Source organism: Canis aureus, chromosome 17, assembly GCF_053574225.1.
Source record: "Canis aureus isolate CA01 chromosome 17, VMU_Caureus_v.1.0, whole genome shotgun sequence".
Lineage (NCBI taxonomy): Eukaryota > Metazoa > Chordata > Mammalia > Carnivora > Canidae > Canis > Canis aureus.
The window spans coordinates 52,410,488-52,434,476 of NC_135627.1; the positions used below are offsets into that span (position 1 = coordinate 52,410,488).

Sequence of the window (23,989 nt, forward strand, 5' to 3'; positions counted from 1 at the left end):
CTCAACGTGGTGTATAGGGAGCATTGCATAATAACAATGCAGTAATAAATATGAACTAGAATCCAGTAAGAGGAAGGGCTGAAAACTGAAAAAAAAAAAAAAAAAAAAGCAACCCTAATGCAACACACCTGCGTTATCATGGAACCTGCTATTGATAGGACTGTTTGATTAGCCAGTAGGTCAAGTGGGAACCTGGCCTCTTATTTGTGACCAGCTAAGGGACAGAGGCCCTAACTGCTATAATTCCCCATCTATCTATTTTTAAGGTTTCTAAAATAGGAATGTATGAATAGCCAGAAATCTTTTGCAGCAAGATATTTCTGCTTGTCACCCAAGGGGCAGAGAGAGAGTCTGTATTTAGCTAGTCAAGGTAATGCAGGAGGGAGGGGGACACAAAATTTACTGTGCACACTTTTTCATGCCATGTGCATATATAATTCCCTTTCATCAAGAAATATAGCATCCAATGGGAGGGAAGCAACACAAACATGAATGTAACTATATAAGAGCAACCAAGACAAAATGAAGAAGAAACTTCTAGGGGGTGAATTTTGTGAAGCTCCAAAAAGGCAACAGCTCTAGGACAGACACCATGGTCCTCCGAAGAGAGGATAAATCAAATATCTATTTTGAAATATCTCTAATTGGGCAAGAATACCATGAATTTTCAATGTAGTAATGGGAAAAATCCAAGGAAATATGGATCATACTTAAAAGTCATTATGTTTTTACTGTTAACTTCAACGTCATTCTCTGAAACACTTTATAATTACTCTGTGAAGTGATATTTATTTCCATTTTCCCCTCCCCTTTCCTTTAATTTTCATCTACAGAGATGCCAAATTCAGAAATTGTTAAAAGCCAGACATTGGAAGACAGAAGAGTAAGGATGCTGGATAACTGCATACACATGGTTGAGCTATGGTACACTCCATGAGATGCTATGTAGATCTACCCACTGATTTGTTTTGTCCTCCACCAGAAGCCACTTGTCCTCTGCTACAAGAAAAACTGTCTTGAGGTTGATGGGAAGTGAGATGGTGTGAGTTCGACCTTCTAGAACATCCAGCACAGTCAGGTTGTTCCTGAAAGAGGAGAAGAAAACTATCTGAAAGGAAATGGTGAGGATAATGGGTGAGTAACAATGGCACCGTCATTTCATGATCTATCATGCAACCCTAAGAAGATCAAGACTAAATAATAACAAAGAAAAATGTTAATTGAGACAATGGGGGAGGGGAGGCAGAGGGAGAGGGAGATAGAGAATCTTAAGCAGGCACGGAGCCGGACACAGGGCTCAATCTCACGACCCAGAGGTCATGACCTGATCTGAAATCAAGAGTTGGAAGCTTAACCAACGAGCCACCCAAGTGTCCCAAGCACTGTCATTAGGTCTGTTTTTAAATATTCTACAATGTGGGAGGAGTTACTTTTACAATAAAACATTTGCAATTTGTTACATTGGTTTTATAATAAGCAAGTATAATTAAATGAGGAAACAGAATGGACAAAACAAGGATCCCAGGTTAAATCTTCTATAACAAAGAGCTCACCCATTTTCTTTGTAGAATACTAGCCAGTTTTTGTGCGAAAATTCTTTACACATTTTATAAGTTTCCTAAAGACAAAACAAAATATTCACATTAAATGTGTGAGATGCAGTCATGTCTCTTCAGCTGTTTTTTCTTAAATAAAGTTCTTTGACATGTAAAACATGTAATTCTCTGAGAAGCTACCTCTTTATTTACTTCAGATTGTTATCATAATGTGGATCAAAGTATATTTCAAAATTTATTTCAACTATGTACTAAAATAACTTTAGGATAAAAATTTAAAAAATAATCCCAAATACTGATTAGAAATAAACCTACTATCTTGTGGTTAACTGTGGAATTTATACCATGATATAAACACATAAGAAATATAGTTTTTGTAGATTTGAATATATTTATGGTATTTAAGATATCTGGGTGTTTTTTTTTCATGGTCTTTTAAGACTTAAGTATGCTCTTGCATAGGGCAAGAAGTCAGACTTATTTTATATCTATTACTTTTTTTTTTAATAAATTCAGAATAAATTCTCTTGGGTTGGCCTAGAACTTATTTACTAGTTTAATTTAGTTAATATATTTAAATGTTTATTTATTTAGTAGGTGCAATCAGGTGTCATATTCATCAGTTTATTACATGAAGCCAAGACATAAACATACAACTTGAAAATAGTTCAGTGACTGCATGCTCAGGAATCTGTCATGAATATCATGCTCAAAAAGTTCACGATGATCTATTATTATAGTTCAGTCCTGACAAGTCTTCATGTGAGTATGAGGTCTACAAAAAAAAAAAGTTACTGGTAACTTAATGATATGTGTATCTATGTCTATTTGTATTACATTAACATCTACAAGTGCACAATGAGAATTCTCTTGTGCAGTGCAGTTATAAACAATAGGTACTGAGAGGGATGGGCATGCACACATCTTTCAGGTAGAAAGCTCCAGAAATCCTTGGAAATTTGCTGGACAAGTTGAGTGTTCCTTACCGTGTCCTCCTTACTCCACCAGGAAGGTTTCTTAGATGGAACCTCTTCTGAAGGGAGGATGAGACGTCGAAGTGCTTGGCCAGTGGTATCCAATAATAGGATAACATTACTCTGGAAATAAAGTGAATAGTAAAAAGGTCAAGATTCATTCTTTTTTTTTCTTTTCTTTTCTTTTCCTTCCTCCCTTCCTCCCTTCCTCCTCCTTCCTTCCTTCCTTCCTTCCTTCCTTCCTTCCTTCCTTCCTTCCTTCCTTCCTTCCCTCCCTCCCTCCCTCCCTTCCTCCCTCCCTCCTCCCTCCCTTCTTTTCTTTCTTCTTTCTAAAGCAGTAGGCTCTTGGCAATGTGGGAATAAAGAATACAGTGGTTAACCAAAGGGAAGATGATGATATTGAAAGACTTAAGAGACACCATAAAGACACTACGTGGTTTTCCTTAATATAGAATGTAAAGAATATATATATATTTATAAAACCCTTTCTAAATACATGCTACTTAACCATGATTCTGTTTTATTATATACTTGAGGAAATTAAGAGGATCAATAATTTTTTAAAAAATTTTATTTATTTATGATAGTCACACAGAGAGAGAGAGAGAGAGAGAGAGAGAGAGAGGGGCAGAGACACAGGCAGAGGGAGAAGCAGGCTCCATGCACCGGGAGCCCGACGTGGGATTCGATCCCGGGTCTCCAGGATCATGCCCTGGGCCAAAGACAGGCGCTAAACCGCTGCGCCACCCAGGGATCCCCAGGATCAATAATTTTTAAAGTCTGTTCACTTTTATTAAAATGATACTTAAAGAATATTTTGTTGAAAACTGTCTTACAGGGAGCCCTGGGTGGCGCAGCGGTTTAGCGCCTGCCTTTGGCCCAGGGCGCGATCCTGGAGACCCAGGATCAAATCCCACGTCGGGCTCCCGGTGCATGGAGCCTGCTTCTCCCTCTGCCTGTGTCTCTGCCTCTCTCTCTCTCTGTGACTATCATAAGTAAATAAATAAAAATTAAAAAAAAAAAAAAAAAAAGAAAACTGTCTTACACTGTGCATAATTAAATCTTGTTTGTGGTTTTCACAAGGTTTACTTCAGAAGATATGTACATGATAAAATGATGGGTTAGCCAGAAAAGATCAAGGATCCTAAGAACCTAGTTTGCAATGAGTGTTTCTTCATTTTAAAATTCACTAAGCTTGAAGAACTCACAGTGGTGCTGTAATGATATACAAACGAGATTTCTCCAGCCGTATTAATTATAGTTTTGCAAATGAAGTAATAACCTCCCAGTGGTTAGCATTTTTTTCCCAGAAAAAAATGTTGAAATAAACTTTAAACATTAAAATCAGTGAACAGGAACACATGAATAAGAATTTAAAATTGAGAAAGGCAGAAAAGACGAAATATTTTAAAGAGACACAATGAACTTGGCTCTTTGTGGTTAAAACTTAAAAAATGTTTGAAGATTAGACAAAAAGGCTTGCAAAAAAGGGCACCTTTAAGTTCTTTTTCAGGCCTCATTGTTATGCAATTGTCTTCTTGATTTTCTTTTGTTTTGTTTTAAATTTAGGGCTCCTCCAGTTGTCCTAACCTGTATGAACTTTGCATTTCACAAACTTTCTTTGGGGAAAATGAAGTCATAATGAATCCAAAGAATGAATAGATAGTTTGCAAGATATAGGAAACAAATAAATATCCGTTTGCTTGTTCCTTAATAGTTACTGAATAGCTTAGGTTTAAAGCATAAAGGAGGACACAATGTTGAATTGACCACCACTCTTGCCCTGTCTTATGTAGTCCAGTCTCAAATGAAAAGAAATGCAAAAAGATTGATGATTCATCCATACATCTGGGACTTCATCCTGTGGTTTCAAGTTTATTTGACTTAGCTAATTGTACTGAAGTGCTCAGGCATTAAAGTCATTGTATTTGTACTGTATAGATTCCTACACTCCACATGGTGACTGTATTAAAAAATCCTACTAAGCATGTTGACAGAGCTTAAGCTTCTCTGCAAACATCACTCTTTGAGCGCGTCATTGGTATAATATGCAATTCTCCATTCAGAATGTGCGTTAGGGATATTTTTTAAAAAATCATCATTTCCTATGAGAAGTATTATTTCTGGCCTTTGAAAGTTCGAAAAACGGTGGCAATACCTTAACAGTTTTACTTAAGAAAATGTATTAAGTCAAAAATTTATAGTCTCCATTCTAGATTAAATCTTTTTTTAGCAAGTATTTTTTGAAGGAGACACTCTTTCTCGTGTGGCAAATGTGAACTACATTAACATGATTTCATAGCACTTCAGCCATTTGGGATAATATTAACTCTTCTAAGCAAAAGAAAGTCCTAAAAATAATGTTTGATTTCAAAATATAATTAGGCAGAAGAATAAACAGATGATTAAATAGATACGATGAAGCAGAAAAAATAAGTACGGTTTTGCATTTTTCTTCCTTTTTAGGACCTAATACTTATAGGCTCATAATTTGGCATAAGTGGACTGAAAAACCGTTATCGTCTCACGTGGCAGAAAACATACATATATTTCCATGCATTGTTGTATTTAGAATGTTTTAGAAGCAATTGGCAACACCAAGGAGCTCTGTTGCTCCGTCCTTTTAGATGTTAATGGCTTCCTTCTGTAAATGACTAATAATATATTCTGTCTGAGTTTAAAAATAGAATTTTGCGTCATATCTGAGTACGTGTAACTGTGGCTTTGGTGCTCCTTTAGGGGGGCAGGGAGAAGAAGCAAGTGAGCAATTTTATTATGCTTGTATCTGACTGGGAGAAAAGTAACCTCTGGATGACCTCAATGTCCTAAAGTCTGAAATTCTAAACTCTGTACAGATGAAATAAGTAATCTCATGGCAGGGGAGGGGGAAGGGAGGAGGGTCTTTATTTTTAGGCATGGCAAAGTTTCCCTTCCCTTACTTGAGATTTTATTTTAGCGAGGAAGTTCTGAACAACTTTTTTAGCCAGAGAAATGCATCCTTAGCAAAGCTTTATAAAGACAAGGGATAGAGGAATTAATGGGAGTATTTCTCTACAATATTTTAGCTCTGCTTTCAGGGAGGGCAGAATGGAGAAGGAAAACAGAACTGAGGGCAGTGCACTTATTTGCTAGTTGGGGAGAATTGTTCACCATTTGCTAAATTTTACAGATGCATCCTGTTCAGATGGAATTAAAGAGGTCTGAACAATCTGCTTCTCCACTCCCTGCACCATGAGGTCTTATCTCCGAACAGGGCCATGATATAAAATAGACAGCTAAGAGATCCTCTCTGGGAAAAGAAGAGGTAGTTCAGGGTACAGTGGAAGCGTTCCTATAAGCTGTGCATGCTTGCTTAGGATGCCAAGGTAGTTTTCCAGAAAATGGTTCAGACTCTGGTCAAAGGGCCAAGTCAGGTAGCAAGGAAGGCCAGGAGGCCAAGGGCTGGCTATGCAAGTTAAGCACCTTTTTACACTCAACAGAGTATTAATGAGCAATGTTGCCAAATAACTGGGTCTTTTGAGAAAATATAACACTTGCTAAGAACCTAAAAATCTTGTACTTTCAAAGAATTGGTATATGTAGATTTGACAGCTAATTTGACAGCTGAAAATCTGGCAGGATCGTTTGGATAAATACTCCAAATTTAGATTCTTATTCAAATTTCGATTGGCTTACTGATTTTTAATTCAGTAAATTTTTAATTTTAATTAAAAATCACCAAGATATGTGCTTTTTATGACAAATTCTTCTCGTTGTGGAATTCAATTCAACAGCATTGATATTTTATTAGAAACCTATAAAGTGAAACCCTTATTCCATGTGCTGGACACACATTTTTATAAGCAGTATCTGGATATTTGTAAACTCTGCTTGTAAGAGAAAGTGAAAATTCAAAAAAAAAAAGTGAAATTCAAAAAAATTTACTCAGAATTTATGATAATTATTTACACAAGGTCTAAAGTTAAAGTTGGCTTATTGACTCAGTGAAATACTGACATTTTATTTATGCAATATTTCCTCCTGATTAGACATGGTCTAAAAGTATTGCTTTTTGGTGACACTTTGCTCTCCTAGTGACTTTATATACTTATAAATAACAACATTGCATTTCTTGAATATTGTAAATATGTCTTAACTGTTCAGACTATTCTTTTCCCCAAGTAGTTGCCATGAGTGAGAGGGAGGATGCAGTTTAATTCTGCTGGGGCCAATCCAATTTGGTTTGAATCTTAGTTTTACTGTTGAATCTTAGTTTTACTGTGTTTTTAATGGGCAGGTTCTAAGCTCTATGAGCCTCCGTTTTCTCACATGTAAATATGGTTAATGGTGACCTCAATGTGCTGCTGCAAGAATGACATGGGATAATGTAGGTCATCTTTTATTTGGCACATGGCCAGCATTTAATAATCGATCCTTCTCCTTGAGGGGTTCATCACTTGCTTTCTGGGATACCATACTCCCTGGGATGCCCACCTACTTTGCTGGCCACTCATCTTCAGTCCCTTTGGTTGATTTTCCCTGAATCTCCCTGGTTTCTTAATATTTTATTGACCCAGAGCTTGGACTTCTTTATCCACACTCACTCCCTTGGTGATCTCTTTCAGTCTCACAGTTTTCAAGAACATTTGTGTGTCAAGAACCCCCAAATTTGTATATCCTGTTCTGATCTTTCCACTGAACTCCAGGCTCAATTATTTGGATGTCTTAGAGGTACCTCAGATTTATTATTTTTTAAAAAGATTTTTAAATTTATTTATTCATGAGAGACACAGAGAGAGAGGCAGAGACATGGGCAGAGAGAAAAGCAGGCTCCCTGAGGGGAGCCCGATGTGGGACTCAATCCAAGGACCCGAGATCACACCCTGAGCCAAAGGCAGGTGCTCAACCGCTGAGTCACCCAGGTGTCCTGGCACCTCAGATTTAATCAAATGTCTCATCCTTCCCAAATCAATTCCTCAACTCAGCTGATGGTGACTCTATCCTTTCAGTTGCTCGTGCCTTTATCCTTGAAGTTGCCCTTAATTAACTCTACCCTCTCTCACCCCATGGCTCTGATCTGTTCAGAAATCCTATCAATTCTACTTTCAACATACATCCAGAATCCACTATTACTGACAGCCTCCATCCTCTAAACTGCAATTATGTCACTGAAAAAAACTTCTTAACCAGTCTCCTTCATTCTGCCTTAGCACCTATAGAATATTCACCTCAGAGGAGCTGGAGAAATTCTTTAAAAATCTAAGTCAGGTCATGCTACTCCTCTGCTTGAAACGCTCTAACACCACCCTCTTCCACCCATAGGCAAGGCCCAGGACAGTACAATGGTCTGTGAGGCTCTGCACAATCTGCTTCTCTACTCCCTGCACCATGACCCTGCCCCACCAAGCTGAGGAACCTCTGTGACCTCACCTCCTTGTACTCTCCCTCTCACTCAATCTTTCCCACCACACTTCTTTAAAGATGGAACAAAAGCATGCTCCAGCCTCTGGGCCTTTGAACTTACGATTCCCTTTGCCTGGAACTCTCTTATTTTAGATATCTGTTCTTCTCAATTCCCTCAAGTCTTTGCTTAAATATCCCCACCTTAGTTAGGCAATCCCTGCACATCTACCCTATTTTAAATGGCAATCTTCCTGCCAGCCTTCTATTTTACTCTCCCTTACTTCTCATCTTCTAACTTGAGATGCAACTTAATGATTTCTTTTGCTTATTGTCTACCTTCCTGCACCAGAATGTAAGCTTCTCAGGACAGAGTTTTGTGTTTCATTTGCTGCAGCATCCCCAGTAATAGGCGCATGATATATATTTGTTGAATGAATAATACATTTGGTATGGTGGATACTAGGCAGATAATAAGTATGCAAAACATCACATTCCTTTCTATTGGTATAGTACAGATTAACTTAGACCTTTTGAATTTTCACTAATTGCAACACAGCTTGCTTTTTGATCTATATCTTCTGTGTGGAATTATTTTAAGCCTGACTCTAAGCATCTGTACTCTTTATTAGTGCTATCTTACTAGTGGTGGCTAGACCTTGAGCATCATTATAAATCAAAGGGTCTCCGTGTAGTCTTGCAGGGAACTGAAAGTTTATGTCCTTCCAAAATTCAGATGTTGAAATTCTAAACCCTGATGTAGTAGGAGGCGGAGCCTATGGGAGGTGATTAGGTCGTGAGAGTGGAGTCCTCATGAATGAGATTAGTGCCCTCATACATGGGACACCAAGGAGATTCCCCTGCTTTTTCTGCCACGTGAGGTAACAGTGAAGAGACAGTGATATAGGAAGTGGGTTCTCACCAGACACTAGATCCAGATCTGCTGGTCCTTGATATTAGATTCCTCTGCTTCCAGAACCGTGAGAAATAAATTTTTTTTAAAAGATTTTATTTATTTATTCATGAGAGACACAGAGAGAGAAGCAGAGACACAGGCAGAAGGAGAAGCGGGTTCCTTGCAGGATCAGGACCTGAGCCCATGGTAGACACTCAATCGCTGAACCACCCAGGCATCCCAATTTCTGTTGTTTTTAAGCTCCCTAGTCTATGCTAGTTGTGTGACAGTAGCCTGAACAGACCAAGACAAGTCTATTCACTGTATTTATAAGGCTGTTTCTACATAATGTCATTCAGGTTTCAGATACAACGTCATTACCTAAGAAGAGCACTCTTTGATACTGTTCACTCTTCCATCTCCCCCTACCAAACCCCTATCACTCACTCCTTAGGACATTACCTTATTTCTACATATTACTTACCACTACCTGAAATGGATGTATTTATTTGTTGGCTTCCTCTGTCATTTATCTCTCTAAGAAAGAATGTAAACTTCACAACAAAGAATTATCTGGCCTCAAATGTCATCAGTAAAAAAAAAAAAAAAAACAAAAACAAATGTCATCAGTGCTGGGGTTGAGAAACCCTAACTTACATGCTTCCAGAGTCACAGGTCAGGTCTAAGTCTCTACAGAGAGGAAGATATTGGCGTTCCTTTGTGGTACTGACAAAACACAACTCCCATCCCTCCTCAATCTTTACGAAAGCATGTGTTTTCACTCATGTGGCAAGTTACTCTTGCCTTTTCCTTCACATAGCTCACTCTTGGCATAATTGTACCATAAAAGTAGCCTGGGATGCATTACCTGCTGCTCATGGAGAATCACTTGATCCTTGAGGGGATTTCCTAGAGGTGCCACTGTCACAAATGGGTGCCAAACTCTACCGGCTGTTCTTGGGAATATGTCAGAAAAGTCCACCAAGTAGCCACTTTTCCCAGCCATATTCATAAAGTATAAGGTGATGGGATTGCATGCAACTACGTAGAGGGTATTTTCCTCGTTTTCTGTAATGACAAAAAGGTGTTAATTTTGTGGTCTGCAAGAGATTTTCTTTCTTTTTTAAGATTTTATTTATTTATTCATGAGAGACACAGAGAAAGACAGGCAGAGACACAGGCAGAGGGAGAAGCAGGTCCGTGCAGGGAGCCCAGTGTGGGACTCAATCCGGGGATTCCAGGATCACACGCTGAACCAAAGGCAGATGCTCAACTGCTGAGCCATCTAGGTGTCCCCGCAAGAGATTTTCTGACTGGTCAAGAGGTCCAGTGAAATCTGATTCATGAAACTGAGCACATAGTTGGAACTCAGTGGATGACTTACAAATGGATTGATTGGGATATATACATATATATACATATATACACACACACACACACATATATATACATACACAATAACTAATTCTAAGCTCTCAAAATACTGTTCTCTCACAAATACAAAAGAGGTAAAAAAAGCAACAAAGAAAAAAGCAACAGAAACTCAAATTTGTATATGTAGACAATACTAAAATAAGGAGTTAAATTATAGGAAGGGCAGCATCTGAGTTTTGTCTTACGGGCAAATTCTTACTGACAGCAGTGGAAGGTTGTTTTGAAAAGGAAGGCCAGAAAAATAAAAAGAAAAAAGAAAAAAAAATAAAAGAAAAAGAAGGCCAGGACAAGGGTTAACCGGAAACGTGTTCCAGATCAGTGACACCTCTCACAGGCGTGGGGCAGAGGATCTCAGCATATTTATTTCCAATCCCGAGAGATGTGACAAGGGCCAAAGTTGAGACCGTATCCCCAAAACCCATATTTATTTTCTACTAGTGAAAGTAAAATATCTTCACAAAAGCACCAGTCTGTTACCAAAAAAAGTGTATTTTTTAGAAGGTTTTATTTATTTCTGAGAGAGAGAGGCAGAGAAACAGGCAGAGGGAGAAGCAGGCCCCGTGCAGGGAACTTGACATGGGACTCGATCCTGGGTCTTCAGGACCATGCCCTGGACTGAAGGCAGCACTAAACCGCTGAGCCACCTGGGCTGCCCAAAACCGTGTATTTTTAAAGCACGTATTTTCACTAACAATGAGACTGATAAAAGAGAAATTACAGAATGAATCCCATTTACAATTGCACTCAAAAGCATAAGATACCTAGGAATAAACCTAACCAAAGAGGTAAAGGATCTGTACCCTAAAAACTACAGAACACTTCTGAAAGAAATTGAGGAAGGCACAAAGAGATGGAAACATATTCCATGCTCATGGACTGGAAGAATTAATATTGTGAAAATATTACTTTTCACAGGGCAGCCCTGGTGGCTTAGCGGTTTAGTGCCGCCTTCAGCCGGGGGTGTGATCCTGGAGACCCGGGATCAAGTCCTGCATTGGGCTCCCTGCATGGAGCCTGCTTCTCCCTCTACCTGTGTCTCTGCCTCTCTCTCTGTGTCTCTCATGAATAAATAAATAAAATCTTTAAAAAATATATTGTGAAAATGTCAATGCTACCCAGGGCAATTTACACATGCAATGCAATCCCTATCAAAATACGATGGACTTTCTTCACAGCATTGGAACAAATAATCTTAAGATTTGTGTGGAATCAGAAAAGACCCCGAATAGCCAGGGGAATATTGAAAAAGAAAACCAGAGCCAGGGGCATCACAATGCCGAATTTCAAGTTGTACTACAAAGCTGTGATCACCAAGACAGTGTGGTACTGGCACAAAAACAGACACATAGATCAATGGAACAGAACAGAGAACCCAGAAATGGGCCCTCAACTCTATGGTCAACTAATATTCAACAAAGCAGGAAAGACTATCCACTGGAAAAAAGACAGTGTCTTCATAAATGGTGCTGGGAAAGTTGCACAGCCACGTGCAGAAGAATGAAACAAGGGGAAGCCTGGGTGGCTCAGTGGTTTAGTGTTGCCTTCAGCCCAGGGTGTGCTCTTGGAGTCTCGGGATTGAGTCCCATGTTGGGCTCCCTGCATGGAGCCTGCTTCTCTCTCTGCCTCTGCCTCTGCCTCTCTCTCTCTCTCTCTCTGTGTGTGTGTGTGTCTCTCATGAATAAATAAATAAAACCTTTAAAAGAAAAAAAAAAGAAGAATGAAACTAGACCATTCTCTTACACCAGACACAAAGATAAACTCAAAATGGATGAAAGATCTAAATGTGAGACAAGAATTCATCAAAATCCTAGAGGAGAACACAGGCAACACCCTTTTTGAACTTGGCCACAGCAACTTCTTGCAAGGTACATCTAGGAAGGCAAGGGAAACAAAAGCAAAAATGAACTATTGGGACTTAAGATAAAAAGCTTCTGCACAATAAAAGAAACAGTCAACAAAACTAAAAGACAACCTACAGAATGGGAGAAGATCTTTGCAAATGACATATCAGATAAAGGGCTAGTATCCAAGACCTATAAGAACTTATTAAACGCAACAGCAAAGAAACAAACAATCTAATCATGAAATGGGCAAAGGACACGAACAGAAATTTCACCAAAGAAGACACAGACATGGCCAACAGACACATGAGAAAATGCTCTGCATCACTTGCCGTCAGGAAAATACACATTAAAACCACAATGAGATCCCACCTCACACCAGTGAGAATGGGGAAAATTAACAAGACACAAAACAACACATGTTGGAGAAGATGTGGAGAAAGGAAAACCCTCTTGCACTGTTGGTGGGAATGTGACCTGGTACAGCCACTCTGGAAAACTGTGTGGAGGGTCCTCAAAGAGTTAAAAATAGATCTGCCCTACGACCCAGCAATTACACTGCTGGGGATTTACCCCAAAGATACAGATGCAATGAAACACTGGGACACCTGCACCCCAATGTTTCTAGCAGCACAATAGCCACACTGTGGAAGGAGCTTTGGTGTCCATCGAAAGATGAATGGATAAAGAAGCTGTGGTCTATGTATACGATGGAATATTACTCAGCCATTAGAAACGACAAATACCCACCATTTGCTTCAACTGGTGGATGGAACTGGAGGGTATTATGCTGAGTGAAGTAAGTCAATTGGAAAGGACACACATTATACGGTTTCATTCATTCAGAGAATATAAAGAATAGTGAAAGGGATTATAGGGGAAAGGAGAGAAAATGAGTGGGAAATATCAGAAAGGGAGACAGAACACGAGAGACTCCTAACTCTGGGAAACGAACAAAGGGTAGTGGAAGAGGAGGTGGGTGGGGGAATGGGGTGACTAGGTGACGGGCACTGAGGGGGGCACTTGACTGGATGAGCACTGGGTGTCATACTATATGTTGGCAAATCGAACTCCAATAAAAAAATATAGCCAAAAAAAAGCATGTATTTTTATTCAACAAAGCTGATTTTTAGGAATACACAATATTCAAAGAACTTATAAGGGGAAAAACTTGCGTCTGTATTTTCACCCCAACGATCCCCATCTTATGCAAGTGAGAGACTTTCTCCTTTTCCTCTGTCACCACCTCTGTTTAATAGGAACTTAATAACTGCCATCAATTGAAAACTTCTGCTAAGCCATACCCAGGGAACATTGCATGAATCAGTTGGTAATGGCAACAGTCCAGATATGTAGATGCCAAAATTCACATCCCTTATTTGCCGTTCTTTACAATAAGTTTAACGACTACAAATCACTCCAGCCCGGCTTTTGTGGTTCATGCAATCATCAGACTGGAATCCCAGCCCCCAAATCCAATGTTTCTCTTTTTCTTTTTCCCCTTCTATTCTTAGCACATGCCTGGGTGTGTTTAACTTTGTGCTACAATTGTAATGAGAAACAGACATATGCATACAAAGTTAGCAGCGCTTATGTAGATTCCACAATAGTATTTTGTTAGGTTGTTATAGGAAATTAGTTCTAAATTACATACAATTACTATCTAATCCAAAAATGACACTGTTACTGAATCTATCATAGACTCCTTGATGTTTAGAGGTTCTTTTAATCCCTCTTAAAAAAAAAAAATCAGACCAGGAAGGAAAAATCAAAAGAATAAATTGACATACCACTTGATGTAGCAATGTCACAGATTAAGTTAATTTCATCCAATGGTAACTTCCAGGAGGCACATTCTTCAGTAAAGGTTTGGGATCTTTCTTCATATCTTTCTATTGGATACTCCTGTATGTTTATAAGTGCTGGACCCTAAAATAAAGTAATTATCTGGGTTAAGGAATTTAGGTGGCTACCAAAATGTAGAAAAGCTAAAGTTCTTCTAAAATACAGAGTTTATTTTTATTTTTATTTATTTATTTTTATTTTTTTAAATACAGAGTTTAAATTCAAAATACTCAACATGTTGAATTAACTCTTCTAATTCTTTTGACTGCCACGGTCCTATAACAATAATAATACCTTATACTTGCATTTATAAATGCTTTCATTTGTGCTATCTTATTTAACTTCTCACTTTCTTTTCTTTTTATTCACAAAATATACCAGATATAAAATCCCATAGGATCTCTCATTACTTCATTCCTTCTTAAGCCAAAAATTAAGTTTTGAACTCCAAGTATTAGGACCCAGGGCTGTCCCAAACAGGAGAATAATGTAAATGTATGAATCAGGTTCTGATATAGTTCCATTGTAAAGAATGATTATTATATCATTATATAGAAAATAAGGGCTGGACCTAGGTCTTTGAAATAAAATATTTAAAAAATGGCATTTGAAATAAAAAAAATGCTTACTGATAACCACTACTTTTATTTATAAAACGTAGACTATAACACACACATAGTGAAAAGTATTAAATATTAACATAAGCAGGCGGAACTAATTTAATAATGTTACTTATATTAGGGCTGGGTACTTAGAGATGAGAACTATATAGAAAAACTATATAGATGGAACCAGAGTTTCAATATCTGCATGTTGTACTGTCCTTAATTTATCAAAAATGTCTGGGTTAGATACTGGCTCTTGTAGCATCCCTGCCACACTCTACCTCGCTCGCCCCTTTCTATCTAGTCTGTATCTCAGGAGCTGGAAGTCTAGAAACTACATTACTCATACTCTCTTCCAGTAAGGGTTCTGGATATGATTCAGGTCCTGCCAACTAAATGCACTTGAATGGTCCACAGGTCAAGTTTGACCCACTGCCTACTTTTGTAAATAAAATTTTATGAGAACACAGTCATGTTTCTCTACTAAAATATTGTCTAAGGTTGCGTTTGTGCTACCACAGCAAAATTGAGTAGCTGCAACAGAATCTGTACGGCCTAAAATATTTTCTATTTGGCTCTTTACAGAAAAAGTTAGCAGATCCTGCTTGGCCATGTAGCTGCCAGCAACAGGGGTGGTAGTAGAAGCAGGAACATTGATCTTGAGACTAAAAATCCAGTGGTGGCCCATTGACTTCTGTTTCTTCTGTCCTTTCTAATGATTTTATAAGCATCTAATTCGTCACAGTAAATCCCTTTCTGCCTGAAATACAAAATGGAGTTTCTGTTCCAACTATTGATGACTGATACTTCTTCCCTTTGCCTCTTTACATGACAACAAATATCATGGAGTAACTGTCCTAGAATAAAACACAATATACCAAAAACTCACATACACACAACATACCTGACTCTAGTTCAGGTTAGCTCTTAGGAATTTTATTAGCCATTAGTAATTACATACATTGAGTATTATTGATTATTAATCTCAGAGGCCAGATTGCCCTGAGAGTTGGAGCAGAAGCTAAACCTAAAATAACCTCAAAACAAGTCATTTCTGAGATTGTATGGGTTTCTTTCCAGGGAAAATATAGAAAAATCTGTAACATTCAACATTTTAATAAAGAAATAATGGTATCAACCTTTATGTCTATATGGTGAGTTTCTGTTGGACACAACAGTTTTTGTATTCCATTTCTTGACTGACCAATTGTCCAGTAGCCCATGAACGTCTGCTCTGGCAGAGGCAACCTGGCAAGGATGATTTGAAAAGTAAACATTTCTTCTTGTTTCCAAGCCATAGTGGAAAAAAATAATGAGCTATTATCAACCGCATAAAAAAATTTGGAGAACGCTTCACTTACAGGTAAGTTATACTTTATTTTATCAAAAGGTAGTCTACAATACAACATTTAGAATATAGTTTAAGAAGATTACACTCCTGCCATTTGCAATGACATGGATAGAGCTCAAGAATATAATGCTATTGAAATAAGACAGAGAAAGACAAATACCATGATTTCACTTACCTGTGGAATTAAAGAAATAAAACAAGCAAAGGTAAAAAGAGAGAGGGGGAGAAATCAAGAAACTGACTCTTAACTAGAGAACCAAGTTGATGGTTACCAGAGGAGAGGTGGGTGGAGGGACTGGGGAAATTGGAGATGGGAATTAACAAGTGCACTTGTCGTGATGAGCACAGGATGATGTATGGAAGTGCTGAATTGTAGACCTGAAACTAATATTAACACTGTAAGTTAACTAACTGGAATTTAAGTAAAAACTTAAAAAAATTCTGAAACTCAGAAGGTAAGGTCCTATTCTGTTTTTACTTTGATGTAAATATAATTAAGGTTTACATATTTTTTCCTTGAGTTGGTAAAAAACTTAGTGACTTAACACCTCAGTTCCTAGTATAGGAAGGATATAGAGAAAAAATGAAGCAATTCATCCATTTTTAAAGTCTATTCTATTAATTTGGAATCAAATAAATACTACACAATACTACCAGTCACATATTTTTAAGTTTTTAAGAACACCATTATTGTATTCTCTTTTAAATGTAATAAAAACACATTTCTGTGTCAAAAGGGTAGATCTTGAAAACCTGTTGCAGACTAGAATCTCTTTCTCTTTATTCAATGAATAAATAGCATTCTTCACTTGTTTTCAGCAGTTCACTAAAGGAGAATTGAATCTCCAAATAAAGAGAAAACAAAAGGACACACCTAATTTTCGCCTAACCTAGAATTGGTGTAATAAAATGCAGGAAGCCTGAGTTCTAGTTCTTTCATTAACTAGCTCTGCAAACTTGGGAAGGGAAAGTTGGCTAATTTCTCTGAGTGTTAATTTCTTCTTTTGTGAAATGAAGGGGATGATCTGCAAGGTTCCTTACAGCCTGAGGAGTGAGTGGAGGGAAATATCAGTGCTAGATTCCATAGTCTTACATTGCCTTGGTGCTCTGGAGTGAAAGTAAATAATCAGAATGAAAATACTTATACCTACCAATAATCAGTGCCCTGGTAGACAAATATGCTTTGTTAAAGCTTATAAAAAGAGCCTCTAAATGCTTCTCAAATTAGCTCTTTAAAGACAACAGAAATAGTTACACATCTTGAAATCTAATTAGAAGTGGACAATTGCTTTAAAAACTGATCCTTGGTTGACAGGTTGATATCTACCCTTAAAAAATTCATCAAAAATAGCCTTTAATAATCCCACAAAAATATACAGATGCTTAAAAAAAACCTTCATCCATTTGAGAAAAAGTAACTTTATTCAACTTGCAGTTCTTATGGATAATTTCTGAGATACTCATGAAATCTGGTTTGAACTTGAAAACTCATTCTAAATAATACTCATGGAAATTACAGGCTGCCTGGCTCCATCCAAAAATACCACTAGCTGTTTGGTTGGCGGTGTATGGGAAGGGCCTTCAGGTACCCCATATAGAAACTATTTTGGAACCACACAACAAGATTGCTGTTGGCAATAACAGCTAAAACTGAAAGATACATGTAGGGTGTTCTGGAGTCAGACAACACATGGACTCCATCCTGCTCCTTGGGAACATGAAGTGTTTTCTCCTAAGACTTTTCCTGTGGGCTCCAGACTGGTCAACTAAAGTGAACCAAAGCCCATTTATTTTTCACTACTAGGTCCTCCCAATAAGCTGTGGAAAAAATCTAACCAACTACTTCCCCTTATCTTCAATAAGTCAGTAGTCAGGGGGGAGGGGAAGCATTGTATTTGGGTGCATGAGCAAGCTTTGGAATTGGAAACATAATCAACATTAATTTGGGGCTAACTCTAAACAAATAACCAGGTAGCAAAAGGCCCTACATTCCATTACTGAAATCTGTCACCCAACTTGAACCACACTTGAATTGTTACACCTGATTTCATGGAAACAACAATGGTATTTTCCATGATTTTTAGGTCCTGACACTTGTGTTGTTTAACTCTGTTAAAGTCTTGGTTGGAATGATGTCTGGATTTGATTTTAGGAGGGAGGAGGATGAACTTAAGGCCTATAAATAGCACTACTTTTTAATCTTCAATGTCACTCATGAATTTATGTTTTTTAAAACAACGAAGTATTCATATGTTGTGATGTTTCTTAATCCCTTGTGGAAGTATTAATAAAGATCTGGAAGTAAAAGTTTTAACTAAAAGAAAGGTGAATACCAAAAATTATGACTCAGATCAAATTATAGCACTTGAGCAAGTTATAGAAAGCCAAAAAAAAATGTTTTTCTAAACATGCATACAATTCATAACATCATGCATATGGACACCAAAGCTGAGTAATACAGTCTGAATGACATGCAAGAGATTTGTCTAAGATTGTTTCCATAAAGAGGTGAGCTGGGGTTTTAAAGAGTATGCTCTGGCAAATTTCTGCCTTCTCTGAACATTTGCCAATACTATTTCTGGAGTCTGAAAGAAACAGATGAAAAAGATTTGGATCTTTTTAGGGGCATTATGCAATTGAAAGTTGTTGACGTACCTATTAGCAACAATTCCTAAAACATCTCCTTACCACAGAACTACTAATTTTTATCGGAAGAGTGGAACCCTTCAGGGTAGTTCCAACCAACTCTCAAAACTTCATCAATTTTACCATCTTGGAGAAGAAAAAGAACTCCGATTTTAGCAGTCCTCACGAACTCCTAATGTTTTAAATCTAACCTCCGGTAAAAATTAGGTTGGACTGTCCAACTGAATTTACTAGAGCCTTTCATAGAATAACCCCAACACATATTTTTCACTTTTGGCTCTTAATGCCTTCCTCTTCCTCTCCAGCCAATTTAGGCCTTAGCCACCTTGAATTGCCAGCTGCTCTTCCTGAACACACTATGTATTTTCATGCTTCCATGAGGCTATTACCTCTTCCCAGAACTCCCTGCTATTGCCTCTTTGGTGAAGTCCTTCTCATTCTTAAGGCCCAATTCAAACATCACTTTCCTTTGCATCTCTTGCCCATATTTCTTTCTGAGCAGAATGAATCTCTTGCTTTTCTGGGTTTCCATGGAAATCTGCACATTTGGAACTTTTAGAAACTTTGATTTTATTTATTTATTTATTTATTTATTTATTTATTTATTTATTTATTTTTAAAGTTTTTATTTATTCATGGCAGGGAGAGGAGAGGAGAGGGGAGAGGGGAGAGGGGAGAGGAGAGGAGAGGAGAGGAGAGGAGAGGAGAGGAGAGGAGAGGAGAGGAGAGGAGAGAGAGGAGAGGAGAGGGAAGCAGGCTCCATGCAGGGAACCCAACGTGGGACTCGATCCCGGGTCTCCAGGATCACACCCCAGGCTGAAGGTGGCGCTAAACCACTGAGCCACCGGGGCTGCCCCTTTTAGAAACTTTTAGAATATAGTTCTGTATTTGCAATTTTCAAATTTAAGACCTGATACAGAATAAATTTACAGAGCAAGGTCAGAAGTGAATCCCTTGCAAATATTTATATTTACTAAAATAAAAAGTGTACTTAAAAAGAGAAAATAGAAAAGCCCCCTTAAAATACTTTAAGTAATAATGGATATTACTATTTCCCAGTTACCCACCCTCATTTACTAGAAACTTCTGAATCTCCCTGCCCTAAAATCTCACACATCGCTGGCAAATTACTTTTGTTTTGCTGCAAATGCCATGCACACAACAACTACGTATAGATGCATTTCCTTTCTTTGCCTGGCTCTGCATTAGACTTGATGGCTTTCACTTTCTTAGATTTGCGTACTTCTGTCACCTAGGTCCTGCTGAGGTCATAGAAATGAAGAATAATTTGGATGCATGAGATGGACAAAGATTTGGGGGAAACTTGGTATTCTTGGCTGATGGTTCTCAAAAACATGTCCCAATAATCCAGAATGCCACTGTGTAGTCTTAGCGCTGGTGCCTCGCGTCACTGTGCCAGAGCAGACACTGGCAGCTTGCTCCACACATCTCTGGCTTTCTTCCTCCTGGAAGAAGTTGCCAAAGTACGGTTCTGGGGCTTAGGATTCCTTTCTCTCATCTTTCTTCAAGTTTTACTGCAAAAACTTCTCTTTTTTTCTGCCATCTGCTTTACAGCCACATGTCAGTATTTTCTAACCTTAAATTCTTCCCTTTTCTAATCATCCACATCAAGAATGATTGGGATTGAATCTTTCCCAGTTGGAAATTCCCCACCCTTCCAACTCCCCACAGAGAACCTCTGTTATTTCCCACAATAAGGACTCATAGGATGAGATAACCCTACTGTGAATATAGCACTTTGAATAGAACATTGCATGGCGAGGTTGGCAGTTTTCGTGTTTCCCCAGCGAGATGAATTTATCAAGGGTAAGGCTTACATCTCACTTGAATCTTTGACTCTCTGGTACTCAGAACCCATCCATTCTGCCACTGAAATCTCTCTTGCTCTTGGGCCTCCTTTCCTTCCTACTGCTACAGGCCAGTCCTCACTGATCATCACCTGGATAGCTGCAGCTGCTTCCAGACAGGTCTTTCTGCTGTCAGCTTCACTGCCTTTCAGTTTGTTTTAAAAAAGAAAAGAAAACAAAACAAAACAAAAAGACCCGGAAAAAACCCCAAAAGTAATCTTTCTAAATTATGCATTTGAGCATGTTACTTTTTGGCAGAAAATTCTTCTGGGATTCCCTGACTCTTTTCTCCCTTTTAGGCCCATCAACATGGCATGCCCTCACTTCACCCTTTGAGTCACCAAACTACTTGCAATTTCCAAAATGCACCACAGCCTCTTAAAACTGTCTCTGCCTGAAGTGTTTTATTTGACTAGAGAGGGCCCAGTAATCCCTTAAGTGTTCAGCCTGGTTAATCCTCCCTGACTCTCCTAGAGCAGAAGGCAGCAATCCTATGTCTCTGATTCTCTCTAGTGTGCCTCTCACATAACACAAGTCACTCTACTTGAGGGACCTCCTTGAAGGCAGATATGAAGCCTTCTTAACCTTTATATTTATGACTACCTAGCTCGTGTTTATTGATGTAGGAAACAAAGGCAAAAGAAAAATATTAAATTTCCTTACTGCCTACACTTCATTAACAAGTCCTTGAAACAGGTAGAGTGACCTTCCTCTGGAGCTCAGCTGCCTGGATGTTGACAATTTGCTGAGGGCAAAAGGCCAGCCCCCCAGGATCCTGTAAGTCTTCTTTAACATACAAAGATTCCTTTGGAAACTTCCTTTTCTCCATCCACCAAGATGCAGGTTAGCAATCACCCTCCAAGCATATGGCCCACTAATTGACAACTGAAGGGTCACATGAGGGTTTACTAAGCAGTAATAAATGACCTTTTCCTAACAACAGCTAGCCGCCTTAGGATCCTGGAAACCTTGTTTCCAAAATACCGTGGAAGGTCTCAAGGATTCTTTCTTGGCCATGGGCTCCAAACCTCACCACTTCAAACCACACCATTTACCACATAAATGCTCAATGCTGTTTGTTAAATAAATGAATGCTCGGCTACCTCAGAAGTGCCAACATCTTTACCGACTTGTTTCTCATCTCAAGACCACCACAGCATTCTTCCCCCATTGCATTCTGACTGCATGACTCAATAAATGATGCAAACTACTTTGCAGTTGTATTTGGAAGAGTTAGTTATAGGTGGAGATTGGGGATTTCTATGCAGGCAAGTGACAGATATCACTTGAAAATGCTTAAGGGAATCCAAGGATAATTTTGTGAGACTGTTTACGATGAGTATGAAAGAAGATTCATAAACCTTAATGATTTCTATGTAGATTGATTATATTTTAAATTTTTTCTGCATCTTCATAAAGGAACTGAAAGCAAACTAAATGGCTGTGAAGCTACTTTATAACATACCAAGGGAATATGGGGCAAAGGGTATGAAACTATAAAACCCAATGCCACTCTTCTGCTTATTATAGTTCTGGGATGTCATTATGTAAATCTTATTACTTTTGAAAACTAAGAGCTCTTTTATGAAATGAAAGTAAATCATCATGCAGAATGGAACTGCACACCTTAAAACTCCAGGATCAGCACTGTGGACTCATTTGTAAAAACGAAGACTATAAAAAGAAAATTATAGCACATATAGTTTGGAAAATGGAAAGAGAATCACAAAACTTTAAGAAGAGTCTTAATTTAATATGATAAACAGTAAACTGATAATTATTCCTTTATTTCAAAGATAAACCTAATGAAATTACTCCAAAGTAATGAAATTACTCCAAAGGCCCTGGCTGGAATGTTCTCCTTGATGCCTCTGGTACCCCAGAATTGGCTTTGGTCAGAGAAGCAGCTGCTATTGAGGTTCCAATTACACAGGACATTTCTATATCTTTAACATAGAAAACCAATTCTAGACAGATACCCTTTGAGACATTCATTATAGATGAAGCTGTTCTGTCTGCAAATATGCACAACAATTTTTATTTTTGCTGCTTTGAAAGTGTTGTCTTCCCTCATTCAATATGTTTATGATGATGTCTACCAATGCATAAATTTACTTATATTGTGTTGAAATGCAATAGAAATGCCTGCTTAATGTGATTTCTCCTTTGCTATTAGGAAGGGTGTCAATGTTAAACCCTAAGGGCAGGCATTACAGTGTGGTGTCCCCAAATATGGCAATTTCAGAATAGACCTTTACTTCATTATTTTTATTTTACTTAAATAAGAAAACAAAATGAATAATTCCAGTGCCCAGATAGTTGGTAGACATTTAAAAAATAAAATATAGAAAATAATACACGTTAGAATATTAAAAGAGTACAGAAAGTGGGGCTTCCTTTCTCTTCTGCAGGGCCTCTCTCAAAAGCAATTACTATCGATAGCTATCAATCTATTTTTAACTTGTTTAATATGTGAGTCTATTTAAAAAGTTTAATAAAAATATGGCTGGGGAGTCAGTTGAATAAGCATCTGACTCTTGCTCTCAGTTCAGATCTTGATTTCAGGGTTGTTGAGTTCAAGTCTTGTGCTGGGCTCCATGCTGGGTGTGGAGCCTACTTAAAAAAAAAAGTTAAGAAAAATATTAGCTCATAAGGACCTAGATCTTATTAATTCAAAGTTACCTTATTTTGCCTGAAAAATGAAATTTAAAAAATTTTAAGAAAGCATATGAAGGCATAGAAAATATAGATGTCAATAGGACATTGGAAGTAATTACAAGGGCATGGAGATTGCTTAAGAATCCTTCTCTTTCCCTCGGCATCTCCTCCTTCATGCTCTCTCTCTCTCTCTAAAAAAAAACCCCATAAAAAACAAACCAACCAACAAACAACAAAACTAATTTAAGAATAAACTAAGCTGCATTAAAAAAAAAATCAACAGAGTTGATGACAAAATATTTAGAGTAAGATGGATGATCATTTAAGTATTTTATAGACATGTGCATCTCCTAGGGAAGACAGGGAAAGAAAACCACATGATGATAACTTCAGAGGATAGAGATAACTTCTCTGAATGTTTGATTTATTTGGAAATGATCACAACCTTTGAGAAGATTCTATAAATTAGTTTTGTGTTCCAAATTAGGAAGGAATAATGGCCCGTCTGTTTTTTTTTATATGGCAGACAAAGTCTAGTATTTATTGTTCTAAATGGGAACAATATGTTTTTATTATGTTTTATTTCATGATCCTTCACTATGTCAAAAAAAAAAAAAAAAAAAAGGAAAACTAAACTGGGAATGAAGGGTCTCTAAAATGATCTTTGTTGTGCCAAAAGTCCATACTAATCTGCTTTTTGACTTACTTTTCATTGCGCAACATCATTGGGGACTTGGCACCCCCCCCAATCTGAATCTATTATAACTCTATGAAGAATTTGTATATTACACATGTATGACATCATAGTCAATGATAATTCCAACATGCTTACTTAAAATCTCAAGGACCTTTTAAACCAATTACAGCAATTTTCAGTATCCAAGGACTAACTCTGATTTATAGTTTGGATACCAATTTTATATTTGTACTTAGAACT

At 37.8% G+C, this 23,989-nt stretch overlaps 1 protein-coding gene and 1 long non-coding RNA gene across 4 annotated transcripts in view; one reads left to right on the forward strand and one right to left on the reverse strand.

The window, feature by feature from the left end:
* The window catches only part of VWA8 (von Willebrand factor A domain containing 8), a 353,299-nt gene that overhangs the window by 111,752 nt on the left and 217,558 nt on the right, over nt 1–23,989 (reverse strand). For both annotated transcript variants that reach the window (XM_077855526.1, XM_077855527.1), the window contains 6 exons: nt 15,669–15,777; nt 13,870–14,008; nt 9,673–9,872; nt 2,543–2,653; nt 1,554–1,618; nt 960–1,085 (listed from right to left, as the gene is read on the reverse strand). In XM_077855526.1, the coding sequence (XP_077711652.1) occupies nt 960–1,085; nt 1,554–1,618; nt 2,543–2,653; nt 9,673–9,872; nt 13,870–14,008; nt 15,669–15,777 (750 nt within the window). The remainder of the gene's footprint in view (nt 1–959; nt 1,086–1,553; nt 1,619–2,542; nt 2,654–9,672; nt 9,873–13,869; nt 14,009–15,668; nt 15,778–23,989) is intronic.
* The window catches only part of LOC144287998 (uncharacterized), a 236,382-nt gene that overhangs the window by 6,109 nt on the left and 206,284 nt on the right, over nt 1–23,989 (forward strand). Inside the window, exons 3-5 of one of the 2 annotated variants that reach the window (XR_013355923.1) lie at nt 834–1,134; nt 2,151–2,322; nt 3,126–3,308. This is a non-coding gene — a long non-coding RNA (uncharacterized LOC144287998). Of the gene's footprint in view, nt 1–833; nt 1,135–2,150; nt 2,323–3,125; nt 3,309–23,989 lie in introns of those variants that run through there. The other variant, XR_013355924.1, reaches the window with a different exon arrangement.